At 40.1% G+C, this 20,644-nt stretch overlaps 1 protein-coding gene across 2 annotated transcripts in view; it reads left to right on the top strand.

Moving 5' to 3' along the window:
• The first annotated feature begins 9,883 nt into the window (after window positions 1–9,883).
• The window catches only part of KIF13B (kinesin family member 13B), a 165,862-nt gene continuing 155,101 nt past the window's right edge, over window positions 9,884–20,644 (top strand). For both annotated transcript variants that reach the window (XM_026453976.1, XM_026453975.1), the window contains exon 1: window positions 9,884–9,930. In XM_026453976.1, coding sequence (XP_026309761.1) covers window positions 9,929–9,930 — 2 coding nt within the window. In that variant the 5' untranslated portion in view covers window positions 9,884–9,928. The remainder of the gene's footprint in view (window positions 9,931–20,644) is intronic.

Genomic DNA, 20,644 nt, shown 5'->3' with positions numbered 1-20,644 from the left:
TTTTTTTTTTTCCCTGCCATGGGTGCGTGGTGATGAAGCACACAATGACAGCTGTTTTTCTTAAGCATACTTGTTAGTTGTTTGCCCAGTATTATGTGTACATGAATGCCTTTTTCTTTTTTTTGAGACGGAGTCTCGCTCTGTCACCCGGGCTGGAGTGCAGTGGCCGGATCTCAGCTCACTGCAAGCTCCGCCTCCCGGGTTCCCGCCATTCTCCTGCCTCAGCCTCCCGAGTAGCTGGGACTACAGGAGCCCGCCACCTCGCCTGGCTAGTTTTTTTGTATTTTTTTAGTAGAGACGGAGTTTCACCATGTTGGCCAGGATGGTCTCGATCTCCTGACCTCGTGATCCGCCCGTCTCGGCCTCCCAAAGTGCTGGGATTACAGGCTTGAGCCACCGCGCCCGGCCACGAATGCCTTTTTCTAGTGAAAGGCCAGATGGGTGACTTGAAAAAGTTTCACTATTCTTATAAAATACAATGCATGATTTTTAAAGACCAAAAAAATGTTAAAAGGAGCTAAAAATGATATCACCCACTTAGCTTGGGGAAGAAAGCTCAAACTTGGTATTTTATCAAATTTCCTGTTCCTTCTTTTTTTCCTCTTTTGTGTTTCTTTTTCCTTTTAGGTTCCAGGGTTACATGTACAGGTTTGTTACAGGGGTATATTGCGGCCGGGTGCAGTGGCTCATACCTGTAATCCCAGTGCTTTGGGAGGCCTAGGCGGGCAGATCACTTGAGGTCAAGAGTTCAAGACCAGTCTGGCCAACATGGTGAAACCCCATCTCTACTAAACATACAAAAATTAGCCAGGCATGGTGGTGGGCACCTGTAATGCCAGCTACTCAAGAGGCCGAGGCACGAGAATTTCTCGAACCCGGGAGGCGGAGGTTGCAGTGAGCCAAGATCGTGCCGCTGCACTCCAGCTCGGGCGATAGAGTGAGACTTAGTCTCAAAACAAAACAAGCAAACAATCAAAAAAACAAAGGTATATTATGTAATGTTGAGGTTTGGGCTTTGATCAATCTTGCCATCCAGACAGTGAACATAGTACTCACTGGGAGTTCTTCAGCTCTTGCCGCCTCCTTCTCCTCCCCTTCCCCCTTTTGGAGTCCCCAGTGTCTGTTGTTCCCGTCTTGGTGTCCACGTGTACCCAGTGTTTAATTCCCACATACAAGTGAGAACATGCAATATTAGGTTTTCTGTTTCTCTTTTGTCCTTTTAAACAAAATCAGAACATAGGCTCTCCCGTCTTGTCTTATTTGCGATGAATTTCAAGGAAGTATGCCATGAAAATTGTTTTAGTACACTTCTAGTTCTTTTGGAGACTGAAACGGGGAGCTATACCTCCTCAGAGGTGATGCTTTAAACATCAGAACCAAAACCTGAAAGGAAAGAACACCTCTATGTAAGTTGTACTTTTCAGTTCCTTGGTCAAGTGTGAGTCCATTTTCTTTTTTTTTTTTTTTTTTTTTTTTTTTTTTTTTTTTTTTTTTTTTTTGTGACGGGGTTTCACCATGTTAGCCAGGATGGTCTCGATCTCCTGACCTCGTGATCCGCCCGTCTCGGCCTCCCAAAGTGCTGGGATTACAGGCTTGAGCCACCGCGCCCGGCCGAGTCCATTTTCTTTCTTAGCCTTTTGTCTTCTATTACGTGTGTGGCTGGGGGTGGGGGGGGGGGTATGCACATTAACACAGTGCTAAATACATCAGCCTAGAGTTTCTCCTGTCTTTCTGTTTTTTTTTTTTTTTTTTTTTTGTTGTTGTTTGTTTGTTTTGAGACAGGGTCTCACTCTGTTGCCCAGGCTGGAGTGTAGTGGTACAATCACTGCTCACTGCCGCCTCTTCCCGCCATGCTCAAGTGATCCTCCTATCTCAGCCTCCTGAGTAGCTGGGACTACAGGCATGTACCACCATGCCTGGCTAATTTTCGTTCGTTCTTTGTCCTCTCCACCCCCAAGTGTAAGGTTTTGAGACCAGAACTTTTGGAGGTTGAAAGCATTTGGAGGTTTAGGTGTCAAGATCTTCATTAACCTGAACACTGATTTTTATGGTGTTCTGTGAGTTGACTTATTCTTTTTTTTTTTTTTTGAGACGGAGTCTCGCTCTGTCGCCCAGGCTGGAGTGCAGTCGCGCGATCTCGGCTCACTGCAAGCTCCGCCTCCCGGGTTCCCGCCATTCTCCTGCCTCAGCCTCCCGAGTAGCTGGGACTACAGGCGCCCGCCACCTCGCCCGGCTAATTTTTTGTATTTTTTTAGTAGAGACGGGGTTTCACCGTGTTAGCCAGGATGGTCTCGATCTCCTGACCTCGTGATCCGCCCGTCTCGGCCTCCCAAAGTGCTGGGATTACAGGCTTGAGCCACCGCGCCCGGCCGAGTTGACTTATTCTTTAGAACAGGTGGGGAAGATCCTCTAACATGGATGAAAGTAGCCACAGATGGCACAAATAGGCAGAGACTGTTAATGTTTTACAGTAAAAGATGGTGCTGCCCTCTCCATCCCCCATGTGTCATGCTTAACCTAATGAGCAATAGACAGTGTAAAGGTTAACAGCTGCCTGTCTAATGAGACGACAGATGTTGATCGCACCATCTTTTTTAGTAAGGTCATTGAAAATCTTTTTGTTCCTTCTGATAGTTTTACTAGACATCAATTTAGTCAGTATCATTAGGTAATCAATGAGTACCTAATATGAACAAAGCACACCCAGCCCTTCTTTGGTGCTTCAGTATACTCTGACCCTGGTAGATGTACAGATTGGAGCCCTTAAAGTATGTGCAGAATTAAGTGGGTTTGACCCATGTCCTTACAGTTCTCTTGCAAATTATGTTGCATAATTCTACTGAGGGGAGGGCCTTATGGCATACATGAAGTCATTTTCAGACTAATTCCTTGTTAGTGGAAGGCATCATTAGGTCATATTAGATAATGACTTTTTAGATTTCTCTAGTGCTATGTGGATGCTAATTTAAATAGCGATTTTAATTGAAGGAAGTCATGCAAAATGTAATTATGGTACCCACAATAGACCTGTTTGTTCTCTCTGCCGTGAAATGACTTGAGTGGGGCTAATATTTCTCCTCAAATAGAGTCTGCTCCTCTGGAGAATTGTACGTGGTATGTTTTAATTTCATAATGGGGCTCTTCCTCAGGGAGCCTGTCCCGCTAATTATGTTAGAGTCTAGTGGGGAGAGCGTGGTTCTATGTACTCAGAAGTTGTATGTGATTCCTCAGCCTTTCCCTTTAAAAAGAATGCTGTGATCGTTTACTGCTTTTGAATATACTTGTGAAAATGAATCAGGGAGACTCTTAAAAGCTAAACAGATAAGAAAATATGTGTGGTTGAATGTGTATCATTGCATAATTAATGGAAGCAGATAGTCAAATTCAGCAAATACAAATTTGCGAAGTTTTACAAGCAGAGTCTAGCTGGTTGCCAAGTAAACTGTTTGATAGCCTTATTAGTGAACCTCTCTAAACACAAATTACAGTAGACTGCTACTGTAGAATTTGGTATTTTAGCATTATCATTAGACATAAATATTGTTCATGCTTTTACTACTTTTATTGGTGCAGCAATAAGAAGGAATAAACTTTTTAAAAAATGCAAGAAAAAAGAGTCTTTACCTCTGTGCTTGAAATACTACTTGGATACTAGCATTTGATATGAGGACTCAGGGTTTGTGTATATGGTTAGTTGCCAGCTCTTGATTAAGTAAGTTATGGATAATAGGAATTACATGTTTTGAATTTCCCTAGAATTCTGGATTCAGCATTAAGTGGTCAGATTGCATATAATATACTAAATAAAATAACGAATTATGAACACAGCTTAGGCAACTACCAGATCCTACTATTGCATTTTTTTTTTTTTTTTTTTTTTTTGGTTTATTTTGCTTAGGTTTTTTGACAGTACTTTTTTAGGGCTCTCCATCTCAATCTCTCGGGTAGGAGTTGTTACTAATATAAATCAGATACTGTATAAGAATCTAGATTTCTGGGCCTGGTGCGGTGGCTCATGCCTGTAATCCCAGCACTTTGGAAGGCCAAGGCGGGCAGATCATGAGGTCAGGAGATCGAGACCATCCTGGCTAACACGGTGAAACCCTGTCTCTACTAAAATACAAAAAGTTAACTGGACGTGGTGGCAGGTGCCCATAGTCCCAGCTACTCGGGAGGCTGAGGCAGGAGAATGGCGTGAACCTGGGAGGCGGAGCTTGCATTGAGCCGAGATGGCGCCACCGCACTCCAGCCTGGGCGACAGCGAGACAGTATCTCAAAAAACAAAACAAAACAACAACAACAAAAATAATCTAGATTTCTGTTTTAAAGATGGAGGGAGCAGTATTCCTCGAGGAAATGTGACGTGAGAAACCCATTCAACCACAAAAGTTGTTGTATCATAACATGTTTATAATTTTTTCTGATGTATTCAATATTTGAACATCAACAGTGTGCCAAGTATCAAGCTAAGAGTTAGGTTAATCTTTACCAATCCTTAGTTCCATTAAATTTATGGTGTTATTCATTTTTTTGCATGATGTATCTTTAAGCATACTAGTAAAAAAGCAAAACAAAAAACTGGAAAGCAGAAAAAGAAGTTAAATTATTCTGTTGTGCATCTTGTTAGATTTTGCACACTCAAGTTTGAAATTATTAAATTTTGAGAATTGTACATTTTCTCGTGAGAAAGTTTTCTTTTACAAGGAAAGGAGTTTAGAACTCTGGAGTCCTCAAACTTCTTCCACAGAGTTCTTTTAAAAAGCATAGGTATTTTATAGATGATAAATTTCACCTTTGCTTTACTTTTATCAAACCTAATTTATATATACTTTTAATTAAGTAAAAACTTACATAGGATGGGTCATAATTATTAAGAGTAGTGACTGTCTTTATGTTTTGACCAGTATATACAAGTCAGTGATCCTTTTGTTCCACTTTTAGGAAAATTGAAATAGAATTTATATAAAGATCATTGAATATGTAAAAGTTTTATTTGCAATTTAATTTTTAAAAACTTTTGTTAATGGAGAATTTAAAAGATATGCCAATTTAGGCAGAATAGTACAATAGTATAAGGAACCTCCATGCTCCTGTCACTCACCCCTGAAAACCATTAATTTGTGGCTGATACTGTCCTAGCTACATCTTTGTCCCTGTCTTCTTCCCCATATTATTTTGAAGGAGATCCGATTTTACCCACAGATGTTTTAATGTGTCTTTTATTATTTGTAAACATAACTGCAATACCATTATCATATCTAAACAATTAACAATAATTAGGTGCAAGGAGGAGGAAAAAAAATATAGTGAGGTGGTGGCATCAAATTTTCAGTGTTTAAATGCCCAGTTGTCTCATAAGGTCTTTTTTTCCCTGAGGTTTGTTTTGAATAGGATTGAGATGTGGTCTGCACTTTGAGGTTGGGTGATAGGGTTTTTAATTTATTGATTCCACAGTCGTTGAAGAAGCTGGATCGTTCTGTCCTGCGGATGGATTAATACGTGAAATTATTACAGGAACTAGATTATCCTCATTGAGTCAAACGCTAAACTGTCTTTGTTTTCCTTGTAAATATTTTCATTCCAGTATTCCTTTTCATTCTTCTGACATTGCCCTAGTGAAGGACCTCATTGCCTTGTGTTTAGATGACAACATAGCCTTCTAACCAGTTCCTGGAACCCACCATCGCCAGACCGATCTTCAAGCCTACTCTTGCTTCCTGTAATCTGTCTTTCGAATCTAGAGCATTTATGATTTCTCCTCATTGAGAAATGCCACTGTGTAAGTGGCATCTTTTTTATCTTTGTCCCACATTGTTTTCTAATATTTGTACTGCTTTGCTTTTATCTGTGTATTTTGAAAACTCCCTTCCCTTCAGGCTGTGGCTGCTAGAAAGCAGGGGCCGCTGTAGCTTCTTTCCCGGTCTTTGGTGGTCTGTAGTGGATGCCTCTTGATTGATTGCAGTGGTCCTGTTAGTGCTCATGCTCAAAGGCTCCCTGTTCTGATATTACCCTCAATTAGTAGTTTGAAGGGTGATTTGCAGGTCTCAGAGTTGGAATTTCTGAAGGGTACGTCTCAAGACAACAGAGCCTGATGAGCTATCTTCCTCCACTCCACTCTATGGAGTTCAGTATTCTAGCAGTGGCTGTCCTTGTCCACGAGATAGATTATCTTGTTTGGACAGTGCAGAAGGGTGACATTTGCATTACTGTAACCTTTCTAGACTCCCAAAGCACCACGGCCTTTGTTTTGCTTTTGTCACTTTGACAACAATCTTTCGTGTCAATGCTGTTTCATTGGTTATATTTTATTTTTATTTTTTAAGCCATTATAGAGCTAGGTTATATTTTAAGTTTGATGTTTCTTTGTGATCTAATATTAGGACTATACTGTAGAATAAATTTCCATTGGGAAGAATTTCCTGAAGATGAAGCAATTCTGTTTATAATGTATAGATTAGAGATTGCATACTCAGGCACCATAGTCCATATTTTACCCAGGGATATGTTTTGTTTGGCCTGAAGTTTGAACATTTAAAAATCAGGTTTTGTGTAAAGATTCAGATTCATCATGTTTCTTAAATAATCTGAAAATCCGGCAATCCTGGGTTTTCTGCCCTCTTCCGGCCCCCAGCTGTTCCATTCCATCATTTATATGATTTGCCAGTCCCCTGTAGGCCTTTTCCTTTTCAACCTTGGTGTAGATTCTTTCTGGCTTCAGTTGCAAAAGATGTCCTTTCCTGACCTTGGCCCTGGGTTTTGAAGCTCACATTACTTTCTCTTTCCTCAAGTTTTTTTTTTTTTTTTTGGTAAAATACTCGTAAGAAAATAAATCGTTTAACCATTTTTATGCATATACAGTTCAGTGGTGTTAAATACATTCATAATGTTCTGTAACCATAGCACTATTCATTTTCAGAACTCTTCTTAAAAACTGGAACTCTGTGCTCATTCCATGCGAGTTCCCCATTCCTCCCACCCCTAGGCCCGGGCAACCACCATTTTACTGTCTATATGATTTTGACTACTCTGGGGACCTCATGTAAATGAAATAATGCAGTATTTATTTTTTGTGTCTGGCTTATTTCACTTAGCGTGTCCTCAAGGTTCATCCATGTTATAGCACATGTTGGAATTTCCTTCCTTTTTAAGGTTGAGTAATATTTCATTGTATGGATAAACCACATTTTGCCCATCCATTCATCGGCCGATGGATACTTGGGTTGCTTCCACCTTTTTCCTTTTGTGAGTAATGCTGCTGTGGACATGAGTGTGCAAGTATCTCTTCAAGACCCTGCTTTCAGTTCTTTTGGGTATAGACCCAGGAGTGGAATTGCTGAATCGCACATTAGTTTTCAAGACCATCAGTCTCTGCACTCTGAATCTGTCATGTTCTCAGTTTTTTCTTTAGCTTATTGAGAAGTGTAGCCATGTGAATTCCCAAATTGTTGACGTGACTTTGTTTATAAATTATCAAATATTCTTAATGTAGTGTTCAAGTTAATACATCATATTGCAAAAATGTACAGTGCTACTCTTATTAAATGTCTATTTTTCTTTAAAAATGTTGTTTATATTAGGATGTAATGATTCGTTGTTAAGTGAACTAAAACACACACACACACACACACACACACACACACACACGTTAGAGTCAAGGTCTCACTCTGTCACCTAAACTGGAGTGCAGTGGTGTGATCATAGGTCATTATAGTCTTGAACTCCTGGGCTCAAGCAGTCCTTCTGCCTTGGCCTCCCAGAGTTCTGGGACTATAGGTGTGAGCCACTGTGCCTGGCTCTAAAATATTTTTAAAATTTCTCAGTTTCTAATTCAAAAAATATCTACAGGCTATAACCCCTATAAACAAAAGCTATTATTGCCCTCACTGATATTTAAGAGTGTAAAGGGGTTTTGATACCAAAAAATTTGAGAATCTCTGATCTAGATAATGTGCTTGCACAGGTTAATTAAAATTGTCTGAGGTACTCGCCACAATTTTAGAACATTTATAACATTTTTCCACATATAAGCAATGTCACATAAATGTGTAAATCATCCCTGGGTTGCTACATATGCTTATTTACCTGTGGTATTTCTGAAGTGCATAGCATTATTAACTAAAACATTTTGAGCAAGTAATTCTATAAGTTCGGCGTTCCAACTTAGAATGCCAAGAAATGTAGCTACTCCCTCTCCTTTTGGGGTTGGGGTGGCAAGGATTCGCTGGTTCTAAACTTCCCTGATCGATCTCTTGCTATTGATAGAGAGGGTTTGTGGGTAAACAGTGGGAACAGGATTTGAAGAACCAAGATGGAATTTTGGTGTCATATGGGATTTTTTAGAAAGCTTTTTTGAGATGGAGTTTCACTCTGTCACCCAGGCTAGAGTGCAGTGGCATGATCTCTGCTCACTGCAACCTCCACCTCCTGGGTTCAAGTGATTTTCCTGCCTTAGCCTCCCAAGTAGCAGGGATCAAAGGCCTGTGCCACCATGCCCAGCTAATTTTTGTATTTTTAGTAGAGACGAGGTTTTGCCAGGTTGGCCAGGCTGGTCTCGAACTCCTGACCTCAAGTGATCCACCCCCTTGGCCTCTCAAAGTGCTGGGATTACAGGTGTGAGCCACCACCCCAGGCTGAAAGCTTTCAAATGAGTTTCAGGTGCTGGAGGGGTGAGAGTGGGCAGTTGTATGGGTGCTATGGAGTCCCTGTGTCTACCAGGATATTAAGAGGACAGAAGAGGCAGAAATAAGTATCTACGATGGGTCCTGGAAAAAGCAAGAAACCTTTGACAGATAGATCTCTGTTGTGTTTACTGTGAACAAGTTGGAATTATTTAATTGTGAATTTGTCAGAAAGTTTATAGTAATGTAATAAATTTTAAAATATTCCTAAGTAAAAGAAAACTGTAAAATTTCTAATGTCAGCAGAATGTGGTCACTGTGAGGGAGAAAAGGATGGCAAGACTAATTTTATTTTTGTTTTTACTTGGAAGTATAAATTCAAATTTCGGGATCCCTTTGAGTTTTTATGTAGCTGGAATCTTTCTTTATGTGTGTGTGTGTGTGTGTGTGTGTGTGTGTATGTGTGTGTGTGTGTGTTGTTCTAGTTTTATTGTTTTAGAGACAGGGTCTTGCTGTGGTTGCCCAGGCTGGTCTTGAACTCCTGGCCTCAAGGATCCTCCCATCTTGGTTTCCCAAAGTGCCAAGCCTATATATATTTTGTTTTTAAAATTTTATTTATTTCTTAATTTATTTATTTTTAGTCAGGGTCTCATTTTGTTGCCCAGGCTGGTGTGGAATGCAGTAGTGCAGTCATGGCTTACTGCAGCCTCCACCTTTCTGGGTTCAAGGGATCCTCCCACCTCAGCCACCCAAGTAACTGGGACTACAGGTGTGCACCACCATACCCTGCTAATTTTTGTATTTTTTTGTAGAGATGGGGCTTCGCCATGTTGCCCAGGCTAGTCTCAAACTCCTGGGCTCAAGTGATTGGCCTTCCTCAGCCTCCCAAAGTGCTGAGATTATAGGCATGACCAGCTGCACCCAGGTGTTTCTAATTTCTTTTAAATTATTTTTTCAAGATCCACGGACAGACTGGAATATGTAGCTGGAATCTTACAGATTCTTTGTAATTCTTAAAAAAAAATTTGGAAGTGGAATTTATAATGCATAAGAAGTTTTGATTGGAGTTATTTGTTTTGTTTACATACACACATATATGTACATTTCCATTAAAGCAAACCTTTTTCCTTTTTTTTTAGAGGATATAAACAGCTACAAAATTATTGTGTTTTAAAAAATAAATTTTACATATGAAATTCAAACCATCATAAGAATCGATGCATGGTAACTGCTGTTCTTATCATTGCTCTTTATTATTAGATTACATATTCCTTTCCAGAGAAGATTGGCTGACTTGGTGTTTTAGTCACATGTAAGTAGCACAGAAGCTTCCTTGCTCAATTTCATTCTCATCCAGTGTTACCACAACAGAAACCTGTGTGTAAGCGAAATCCTTGGCCTGTTCAGTGATTACCCCTCCTTAGTTACTAGGCCAGTCATGGCCACACTTGCCACCTGCCCTCTTCTTTGGGGGATTGGGTATAATATGACACAATGGGAGGAGCCAGACATTTCATACACGTTTGGTATGATTTTGTGTTAGTCATTTTAATATAGTTATATAAGTAGTATAGGAAAACCCTACTGTGGGAAAATTCCTTCTCTGAATGTAGGATTTATCAGGCCGAACCCGTATGGTAGCCTTCATCTATTTACATCAGGAAGGATGCTTAAAAGTAGGATGGGGGACAGAGACTGGTTAAGATTAAGTCATATGTCTGGGCGTGGTGGTTCATGCTTGCAGTCCCCGCACTTTGGGAGGCTGAGGCAGGCAAATCACTTGAGCCCGGGAGTTCAGGAGCAGCCTTGGCAACATGGTGAAACCCTGTCCTACAAAAATAAAAAAATCACCTGGGCATGGTAGTGCATGCCTGTGGGCAGCTACTTGGGAGACTAAGACAAGAGGATCACCTGAGTCTGGGGAGGTCGAGGCTGCAGTGAGCTGTGATGGTGTGATTGCACCACTGCAGCCTGAGTGACAGTGTAAGACCCTGTCTCAAAAACAAAACAAAACAAAAGATTAGGTCACACTCTGGCTTTGGACCAGGACTTTATGCCTTGCCATTTCCAGAAGCTTTACTTAGGGTTTCAGACTCTGCTTTCATCGTTCTGCCCCATATCAGACCCCTTGCAGGTGCCGCTTCAGGTCTTCTTGGCCTCGCCTCTCCTCGGAGCCTTTGATCACTTTTCAACCCTGGCTTTTGCCAGCTCAGCCTGGGCTCATGCCAGCTTCACATGCTCATAATCTGACACTTCCTCATGCTCACTCCCTTCCCTCCTTGTCTGGGACGCACTCCTACACAAGCCTTGGTTTTTGCTTTCTGAGGAATCCACACTAAGACGTCCTCTCGCAAGCCCTTGTCTGTGTCCTCAGGGATTCTCTTGCTGTGTGTTGAGCTGGCTCTCCATTGACCTGGACTTTTTGGGCCTATTTGGTCCCTTTGCCCCCCACAACTTCGTGTGGATAGTAAGGACCTGAACTTAAAGGTTAGGGAGAGGATAGGCCAATTTATAGATTGGGTTAATTTTTAAATTGATCAACCCCACAAGCAGTAGCCAAGCTGCAGAACAGAGGTGCTGCGAGGGAGTTTAATGATTACCACTGTGTCTGGGGGTGGGAAAGGCAAGAGTTGGTTGAAGAGAAGCATGACTCAGACTTGGGTGTGAGTGCTGGGTCTACTGTTTACCAGCTGTGTAAAATTCAGAAGTTTATATCGCCTCCCTGAGCCTCCATTTCCTTTTCTGTGAAGTGGAGGTGATAACACTGTAATATGGATCATGTAAGATTGCTATGGGCATGAGTGAGTTATTTATGTAAAATGCCTGGCACATTGTACCTACTTAGTAGGCGGTAGCTGCTATTTTGCTTGATTTATTTATTTATTGTCAACTCTCTTAAACAAATTTTATTTATCAAAACATGTCATATTTTAAGTAATATTCTTTTCAGATAACACTGGCATATATGCTAGGTACTCAATAAATGTTAACTGGGTTAGACATGTAGTCAATTATAATACCAGGTTTCTAATAACAAATGATGCCCTTTTGCTTTTAATTGACAATAATCATAGCTGTTTAAGCTGTAGATCTAAGTGTAGTTTCTTAATGCTCCAGATAGCAACTATAAGATGTTTATTTCAGGGATTGTGGGTTTCCTCTGAAGATCATCAATTTGCATAATATTGCTCAGAGTTGGTTTCTTGAACTATCATTATCATAGGAAAAGGAACTCTGTGGTCAAGGTCTTTGAATGCTTAGAAGGTGTCGGTAATGCAGAGACAGCCAGCACAGCATTCTTGGAAATACAGGAAGTGAATAGAGACTTAGTTTGTGGATCTTCTCATTGATGACAACCAGCATTTATTTATAGGCATTATTATTGTTTATATTGTGTTAGATCCTTTGCAAGAGTATAAGTTCTCATGACATCTTTACAACAAACGATATAGGCACCATTGTTATCTCAACATTTTCAGAAGGGAAATGAGACTCAAAGGTGTTACAAGGCTTCCTAAGGTCGCATGATCAGAAAGTGGCAGAGCGGGGATCTGAACTCTGATCTGCCTAAGCTCATCTCTCCACAACTAGATTAGAGCACAGCTTCTCATTGCCTTCTAAGATTTTGCAGAAGAGTTTCTTCTCTAAACATTTGGAAAAATGTGACTGGTTAATTCAGATTAGATCAGAACTAAAGACATTCAGCAGTTATTCATTGACATCTGATACGCATCACTCCAGCAGTGTCCTGGTAAGGGAAAGATAAATATGACGTGCTTTTTTTTTTTATTTAAAGGAACTGACATTCTGGAGTTAGGAAAAACCCACATACAGCTAAATATGTATCATATTCATTAATTCATTCAACAACTGTAGAGTGTCCTCTGTGTGTGTATCAGGATGTTGACCCTAAGAAAACACTGGTAAACAAAAGAGAATTTGATTCCAGCCTTCATGGTCCTTATTAGTCTCGTGGGAGTGTTATGAACTGATCTAAGCCGTTTTGGTCATTTGTAACAAGATATTAACAGGGTTCTGCTGCATCTTTATTAGCAAGAAGCTGCAGCATTAGTCATGCCACCTGTTCTGTAAGCTTAGTGAAGCCACAGCTCTCAGACAAACACCTTCCCCAGAAGTTTCCCTTGAGACAGATGTAGCAGGATTCAGGTACTCTTCTGATCAAAATTATGCAGTAGAATCTGAGTCCAAGTCTGGATTGACTAAATGACAGGGAACAGGATGCTAGGTTTGTTAGTCTTATACTTTGCTGTCCTAAGAATGGAGGAACCTGTATCATATTTTTAGTCATTATTTTAGTCACACTTTCAACACTATGCACTTTACCAGTGAAAAATTATTTCTTACATTTCTTTTGCTAATTAACAAGCCCTCTAGTTCATGCCCAATGATAAACTTTGAAAGGAAAAAAAAAAACACACACAAATTGTTAAAAAAATTCTAATGTTGATCGGAAAAGAAAGGTAGCTGAAGGCACTAAAAACTGCTTTGAGAGCAGACATAAAAAAAATTTTTTTTGAAAGTCTTGCTTTGTTGTCCAGGCTAGAATGCAGTGGTGCAATCATGGCTCACCATGACCTCGAACTCTTGGGTTCAGGTGATCTTCCCACCTCAGCCTCCTGAGTAGCTCAGGCTACAGGCATGCACCACCATGCCCAGCTAATTTTTCAAGTTTTTTTTGTAGATTTTTGGTTCCTTCTATGTTGTCCAGGCTGGTCTTGAATTCCTGGCCTCAAGTGATCCTGCCACCTTTGCCTTCTAAAGCCCTGGGATTATAGGCGTGAGCCACTGCACCCAGCCTGGAGCAGAAATTCGCAACCTTTTGTTGGTCGTGAACCCTTTGGCAGTCTGATAAATCATATGGACTCCTTCTCAGAATAATCTTCCAAAAGCATAAAATACATAGGATTAAAAAGGAAACCAGATATGTATTGAAATATACCTAGGTAAGGAGTTCAAGACCAGCCTGTCCAGCATGGTGAAACCCTATCTCTACTAAAAATACAAAAATTAGCTGACTGTGGTGGTGGGCACCTGTAATCCCAGGTTCTTGGGAGGCTGAGGCAGGAGAATCACTTGAACCCAGGAGGCAGAGGTTGCAGTGAGCTGAGATCACGCATTGCACTCCAGCCTGGGCAACAAGAGCAAAACTCCATCTCAAAAAAATAAAAAGTGTAAACCACTATAGCAGTTTGTATAAATGCTTTTTATTAATAAGCGGCAGAAAATATTAAATATTTCATAACTTAAGATGAGGATTGACTGTAATTGAAATAAATATTTTATGTTGTGATTTAATAAAAATAGGTTAACTACCTTGTTGAATCCTTATTAAATAAGGTACATCAAAAGCCTGAAAGAAATGGTATAAAAATGTATCTGTGCATAAAGCTGATGCATCCTAAAAGAGTAATCGGTCATCCTACTTTGGCTGTTTCAAAGTACTTTGCCTTCCAACTAATGGCCTGTCCTAGGGATGAGTATTAACCCATATATGACTGAGGTTGCAATTTTTTGAATTTTTGCAATCAGACCTTGGTGATGACCTTGAGCAGAATATAAATAATGCCCATAAATTAAGAACAGATGAAAATAATTGCTTCTATTTTTCCAACCTGGAAATCTACACTTTAGTAACTACAATTAACAACTAAACTTAAACAGAAGCTATTTGCTAAGAAATCTTAAGTCAGACCATTAGTCTGTCAATATGAAAGTGAAAATTTTAAATATGGAAGTGAAACATGGGATGCAGAGAAGAACACATGTCAGAGACCACGAGGGTGAAAATTTTAACATTTAGTCTTGACTGTTCTTAAGATCTTCACTGCTTTCTGGTAAGTTAAAAACAAATCATTCTGACCAGCAATCTCAGAGAGCTTAGATAAGGAGACACCTCTCTGGGGCCTGGGAAAGTGATGGAATAGCTCCAAGGGTCGGGTGGGTGAGCGTCTGGGGAGCGGACACCCATGGGCTTTCTGGACTACCTACCCACAGGCTCCTGAACAATGACCTTCAAGTGAAGGGCTCCCATGCTGCAAATACAAGGCCAGGAGCTGAATCTGAACCCGCCCAGTAAAAAACTTTTGGACTAGGAACCAGCTGACTGTCAATGCAGGTGGTGTGTTAGGTATGTTTTTTATAAAACTCCCATTTAGCTCCAATCATCTAAAATTCCATCTATAATGTGAAGAGCTACAGACCCTAGTTACTTACATGCCAGGCAGTCATGTAAGTTCAAATTACTTTTATGGTCTCTTGAATCTGTTTATTAAAGAATTCACTGTGCTGCCAGGACCTTCTCTCTTTTCCTGCAACTAGGAAGTTGGGACTTTGTTGTATTTTACATCAAAGACGAATCAGTCAGTCTCTAGATCCTGCATGCATTCAATGCAGAAGGTAGGTTAGGTATGTTTTTATAAAACCTTCATTTAACTCCAGTCATCTGAAATTCCATCTACAATGTGAAGAGCTACAGACCCTAGTTACTTATATGCCAGGCAGTTGTGCTCTTGACCTTAAACGTTCCCTCCCACTTCACTCTTGAGTTCTTGCAAACTGCTAGCAAATGGGCTAGATGGTCAGTGTTTCCTTTGCTGCTATCTGGTGCAAGCATCTGACAACTGTGAGCTTAGTCACCATATAATGAACATTTGGAAACTGTGTTACTGTTGTTCCTATCTGGTCAGGGGACTAAGGTGCTGCTTAGTGTAAACATTAGCTGGTGATTACAATAAAATCCTGCCCAGACGAACATTCTTTAGTTGGAGGGAGACGCTGGTAACGCAGGAATCGATCCAGTCAGACACAGGAAGATTTAAAACTGCTGGTAAAAATCTCTGCTCAGAAACACTGAACTTTTATTCCCTATTTTGTGGGTACTGTCTAGCCTAAAAACAACTGTTTAGTTTTCCAGGCTGGAAATTTTTTTTCACCTATTCCTGATGCTTGACTGGCAGGGTACACCTCCACCGTATCTTCGTCAGCATCATTTCAACAGCCTTTGACCTGATCTCCTATCTCCAGTCATGCTCCCACCTAAGCAACAGCGCAATCTTGCATTGAGTAGTTTTGAGTCCGGAGGAGCTAGACAGACCTGGTTTTGACTCAGGATGTTACTTAATCTCTCTATGCCTGTTTATCCATCTGTAAAATGCAAATAATAGGGTTGTTGTGAGGACTAAAACCATTAATATGCATAAAACGCTTATAACTGTGGCTGGACTAGTCTGTCCTTCACATGCGGAAAAAGCTTCTGTGCCTTCCCGTCCTCCACGTGTGGCCCTGCCTTTCTACCTTCCCACACTGTCGTGCTATTCTCTGTCTGAAACAGCTTCAGCTCCAGACCACAGACAACAAACACCTTGTGACATATTTTTCCACGATGTCTTTTTCAATCTTAAATAAGGAATAACAGTAATAACGACTTTCATTCTTTTTCTCCACTTTTTTCCTAGCAGCTGTAACACATATTACTGTATTCATGTTTGCCAGATCCTCTTACAGTGTCTTTAATTTCAAATACTTCAGCATAACTGCATTGCACTTCATGGCTCACCCCTTTGGATCTCCTCGTAAGTCCTCACTGTTTGTATTCATTTGTACAGAAGTCTCATCATTCCTATTAAATTATACCCAAAAAAGTGATATAGATGCAGACATTAATTTTAATCCACACAGAGGAATAACTAGTTAACATTTGATATCCTAATTACGAGTACACACTCCAGGGTGGATGAGGTAGCATATGAACACCTCTAATCAAGGATACATGCTCTAGAATAGGGATTCTTAACGTGGATAGAATGAATGGGGGGTCTATAAATATGGATGGGGAGAAGGTTACACTTTTGTTTCTCAGCAACTTACAAATGAAATTTAGCAATTCCTTCAATTATTAACATAGGTAATGAATTATAGTATTAGTAGTACCTGTGACTTTGTCACCAGTAAAAATCACAGCTGTTTTCATATCACGTTGTCATTGTTACAGATATCTTTAGATGTTTACATTCAACACAACTTTGAAGTTGAAGCAATTATTCCCAATGCTAGACCTTGTTAGTTAATAATAAATAAGCCACTATGCCCGGCCAGTGGTTTACACTTCTGTATACTCACTTCTTTTATTAAATACTTAGGAAAAAAGCCTACTATTGATGTTTAAGAAAATTGAGGCCTGGTGTGGTGGCTCATGCCTGTAATTCCAGCACTTTGGGAGGCTGAGGCAGGCGGATCACGAGTCCAGGAGATCGAGACCATCCTGGCTAACACGATGAAACCCTGTCTCTACTAAAAAAATACAAAAAAAAAAAAAAAAAAAAAAGCCGGGCATGGTGGTGGGCACCTGTGGTCCCAGCTACTTGGGAGACTGAGGCAGGAGAATGGCCTGAACCCAGGAGATGGAGCTTGCGATGAGCCGAGATCGCACCACTGCGCTCCAGCCTGGGTGAAAGAGTGAGACTCCATCTCAAAAAAAAAAAAAAAAAAAAAAAAAATTGATAGGCGGAGCACAGTGGCTCACACCTGTAATCCCAGCACTTTGGGAGGCGGAGGTGGGTGGATCATGAGGTCAGGAGATCGAGACCATACTGGCTAACACAGTGAAACCCCATCTCTACTAAAAATACAAAAAATTAGCTGGGTGTGGTGGCGGACGCCTGTAGTCCCAGCTACTCGGGAGGCTGAGGCAGGAGAATCACTTGAACCCAGGAAGTGGAGCTTGCAGTGAGCCAAGATCACTCCACTGGACTCCAGCCTGTCACAAAGAAAATTGATAGAATTCCTTCTCATTCTTATTTATTTTCAAAAATATAATGTACCAGAGTTGGATTACTTAATAACATACATTACTCAGAGGAATGCCCTATCTTTATCATCTGGCTTGTTTTATTAATAGCTGCTAATTTTAGTTACATGTTAAATTTTATTGCAGATTAATTACTAAGAAATAGCATATTGATCTGTCTTTTATCCATTTAAATTGTTAGATATACATAATTCAAATTCATCCTTGGTTACTTTTAGTAATCTTATAGAACATATTTAATAATCTATTTCTCTGTGAAGTGGCTGTTAAAACTTTTGTTTGAATTTTAAAATAAGGCCGACTTGTACAGAAAATGTTTGATTTAGCTGATTTTGTTTTTTTTTTTTTGAGGCAGGGTCTCTCTCACTCAGGCTGGAGTGCAGTGGTGTGATCAGGGCTCACTGTAGCCTTGACCTCCTGAGCTCAAGCAGTCCTCCCGCCTCAGCCCCCAAAATAGCTGGGACTTGAGCACCACCATGCCTGGCTAAGTTGTTTTTTTTTTTTTTTTTTTTTTTGTGGAGAGGAGGTTTTGCCACGTTGTTCAGGCTGGTCTTAAACTCCTGAGCTCAAGCGATCCTTGTGCCTCAGCCTCCCAAGTGCTGGGATTATAGGCATGAGCCATAGCTCCCAGCCATATAGATTTGATAATATATATAAAAGATCAATTTTTGATCATAAAGCTACTTTCTAGATTATATGTCAGATTGTTAGATCACGTAACAAATTGTCCCATAAATTGAATTAGCTAAATCTGCAGCTCTAACATTTTGAGGAAAACATATCATGTCACATAATATTACCTTGTCAAAGATATGATGAAGTTAACAGTGTTTTGTCTTCTCAACCCCTTCTGTGTATAACAGGTTAAGCAAAGTGCCACTAAGTGAAACAGTAGCAGGTGTAATTAACTTGAAAAGTTATGGTGAAGTCTTTGGCATATATCCAAGAAATTGAGAAAAAGAGTGACTTTTATGATCTGAATCACAACTCTTTTTGCAAGCTGTATAGTTTTCCATTATTTGCTTTCAGGAAATCTAATTCATTCTTTAGCTGAAAGATCATTAAAAATAATATTTGACCAGCCTGGGCAATGTAGTGACACCCTGTCTCTACAAAAAAAAAAAAAAAAAAAAAAGCCAGTTGTGGGACTTGAACTCAGGAACTCAGGAGTTTAGTGTTGAAATGAGCTATGATTGCACATTACACTTTAGCCTGGGCGACAGATTGAGACCCATTTCCAAAATAAAGAAAACAAAATAATAATGTTAGATGTTAGAGTACTGTTTGTTTTGTTCTTTTGAGACGGGGTTTTGCTGTCACCCAGGCTGGAGTACAGTGCCGTACCATGCCATGAACACAGCTCACTGCAGCCTTGACCTCTTGGGCTCAAGCAATCTCTTGCTTCGGCCTCTTGAGTAGCTGGAACTACAGGCACACACCACCATGCCCAGCTAATTTTTTTTTCCTTTTTTTGTAGAGATGGGGGTCTCACTTTGTGGCCTAGGCTGGTCATGAACTCCTGGGCTCAAGCGATCCTCCTACTTCAGCCTCCTGAAGTGCTGGGATTGTAATTGGGAGCTACTGTGCCTGGCATATATACATATTTTTATAGAAAACAGTGATAGAGTGGTTAACTAATAAGACTCTACATTAGGGCAAAATTCTTTGGGGAAAGTTGAATGGAAATATGAATTCATGGAAAAAAGTAAAGATACAAAACTACTGACTATTCAAGAAGTGGTTTTTCATTTTACAAAGTATCGATAGTGAAAATAAAAACTAAAAATATTATGAAATACCCAAATACCAAATTTTGTGCTATTTTGATACCAATGCATATATTCAAAGGAATTTTATTTAAAAAACAATATTTTGTACGTTATCCTTTGCAGCTACTCAAACTTAATTTTGAAAAATCTTGTACATTGACTTAAAAATGTGTGAGCAGTTACAAGGCTTCACAAAATTCTTTTGGGGCACATGAGCAATAATACTTGAATTACTCTAGGTGATACATGTGTACCTTGGATAATTAAGATTCATATTAAAATCATATTGGATACATATTCATTGACTCCCTGAAGAAGATTAAGTTCATATGTGCAATCCTTTTTACCTCTTCTCTTTTTTTTTTTTTTTTCATTTTTATATTAGTTTTAGTGCTTTTCTGTGCTGATTTTCTTTTCTTTTCAATACAGGGTCTCACTCTGTTGCCCAAGCTGGAGTGCAGTGGCACAATCACAGCTCACTGCAGTTCGGGCATGGTGGCTCACACCTGTAATCCCAGCATTTTGGGAGGCTGAGGCGGGCAGATCCCTTGAGGTCAGGAGTTCGAGACCAGTCTGCCCAACATGACGAAACCCCGCCTCTACTAAAAACACAAAGATTAGCTAGGTGTGGTGGCATGTGCCTGTAATCCCAGCTACTTGGGGGGCTGAGGCAGGAGAATTGCTTGAACCTGAGGGGCGGAGGTTGCAGTGAGCTGAGATCGTACCACTGCACTCCAGCCTGGGTGACAGAGTGAGACTCTATCTCAGAAAACAAAACAAAACAAAACAAAAAAACACACAGCTCAGTGTAGCCTCGGCTTCCCTGGCCTCAGGTGATTCTCCCACAGCAGCCTCTTGAGTAGTTGACACTACAGGTGCATGTTACCGCACCCAGTTAAGGTATATACATATTTAAATTTTAATATATAAAAATATATTTATTTATAGGGATTTTGCTGTGTTGCCCAGGCTGGTCTTGAACTCCTGGGTTCAAGCAATCTACTTGACTTGGCCTCCCAAAGTACTGAGATTTTCTGGGATGTTTTTATATAACGTATTGATACCCATATTTCTTGTTAAATCAACCTTAAACTTTATCTCTCTACTCTTTTCTTACCAATATTATGAGACCCCATGTTTCTCCTTCCTGCAGTCTTTTACAAGCCGCCTTTCTTTATTCACATTGGTTTATATGTTATATGTATCTTTTTCTGTCATTGCTAGACCAAAGGGTATCTTAGGCCTCCTGGTCCTTCTCTGTGGGCTTATTATCAAAACCCATGGGCTGTTTCATGGAGACTGTTCTAATATAGACTCTTTTTTTTTAAATAAAGAAATTTTATTTACTTAGAAATATTCAGAATGTCAACAAACCAGCTGCCGCCTTCCCCTCCTTGCCAAATACTGAGTAGTGTTCAGTTAACAGAACA

The sequence above is a fragment of the Piliocolobus tephrosceles genome, chromosome 7, assembly GCF_002776525.5.
Source record: "Piliocolobus tephrosceles isolate RC106 chromosome 7, ASM277652v3, whole genome shotgun sequence".
Lineage (NCBI taxonomy): Eukaryota > Metazoa > Chordata > Mammalia > Primates > Cercopithecidae > Piliocolobus > Piliocolobus tephrosceles.
Note: the sequence above shows the minus strand (reverse complement) of the source record. Positions and strands in the feature narration are given on the sequence as shown.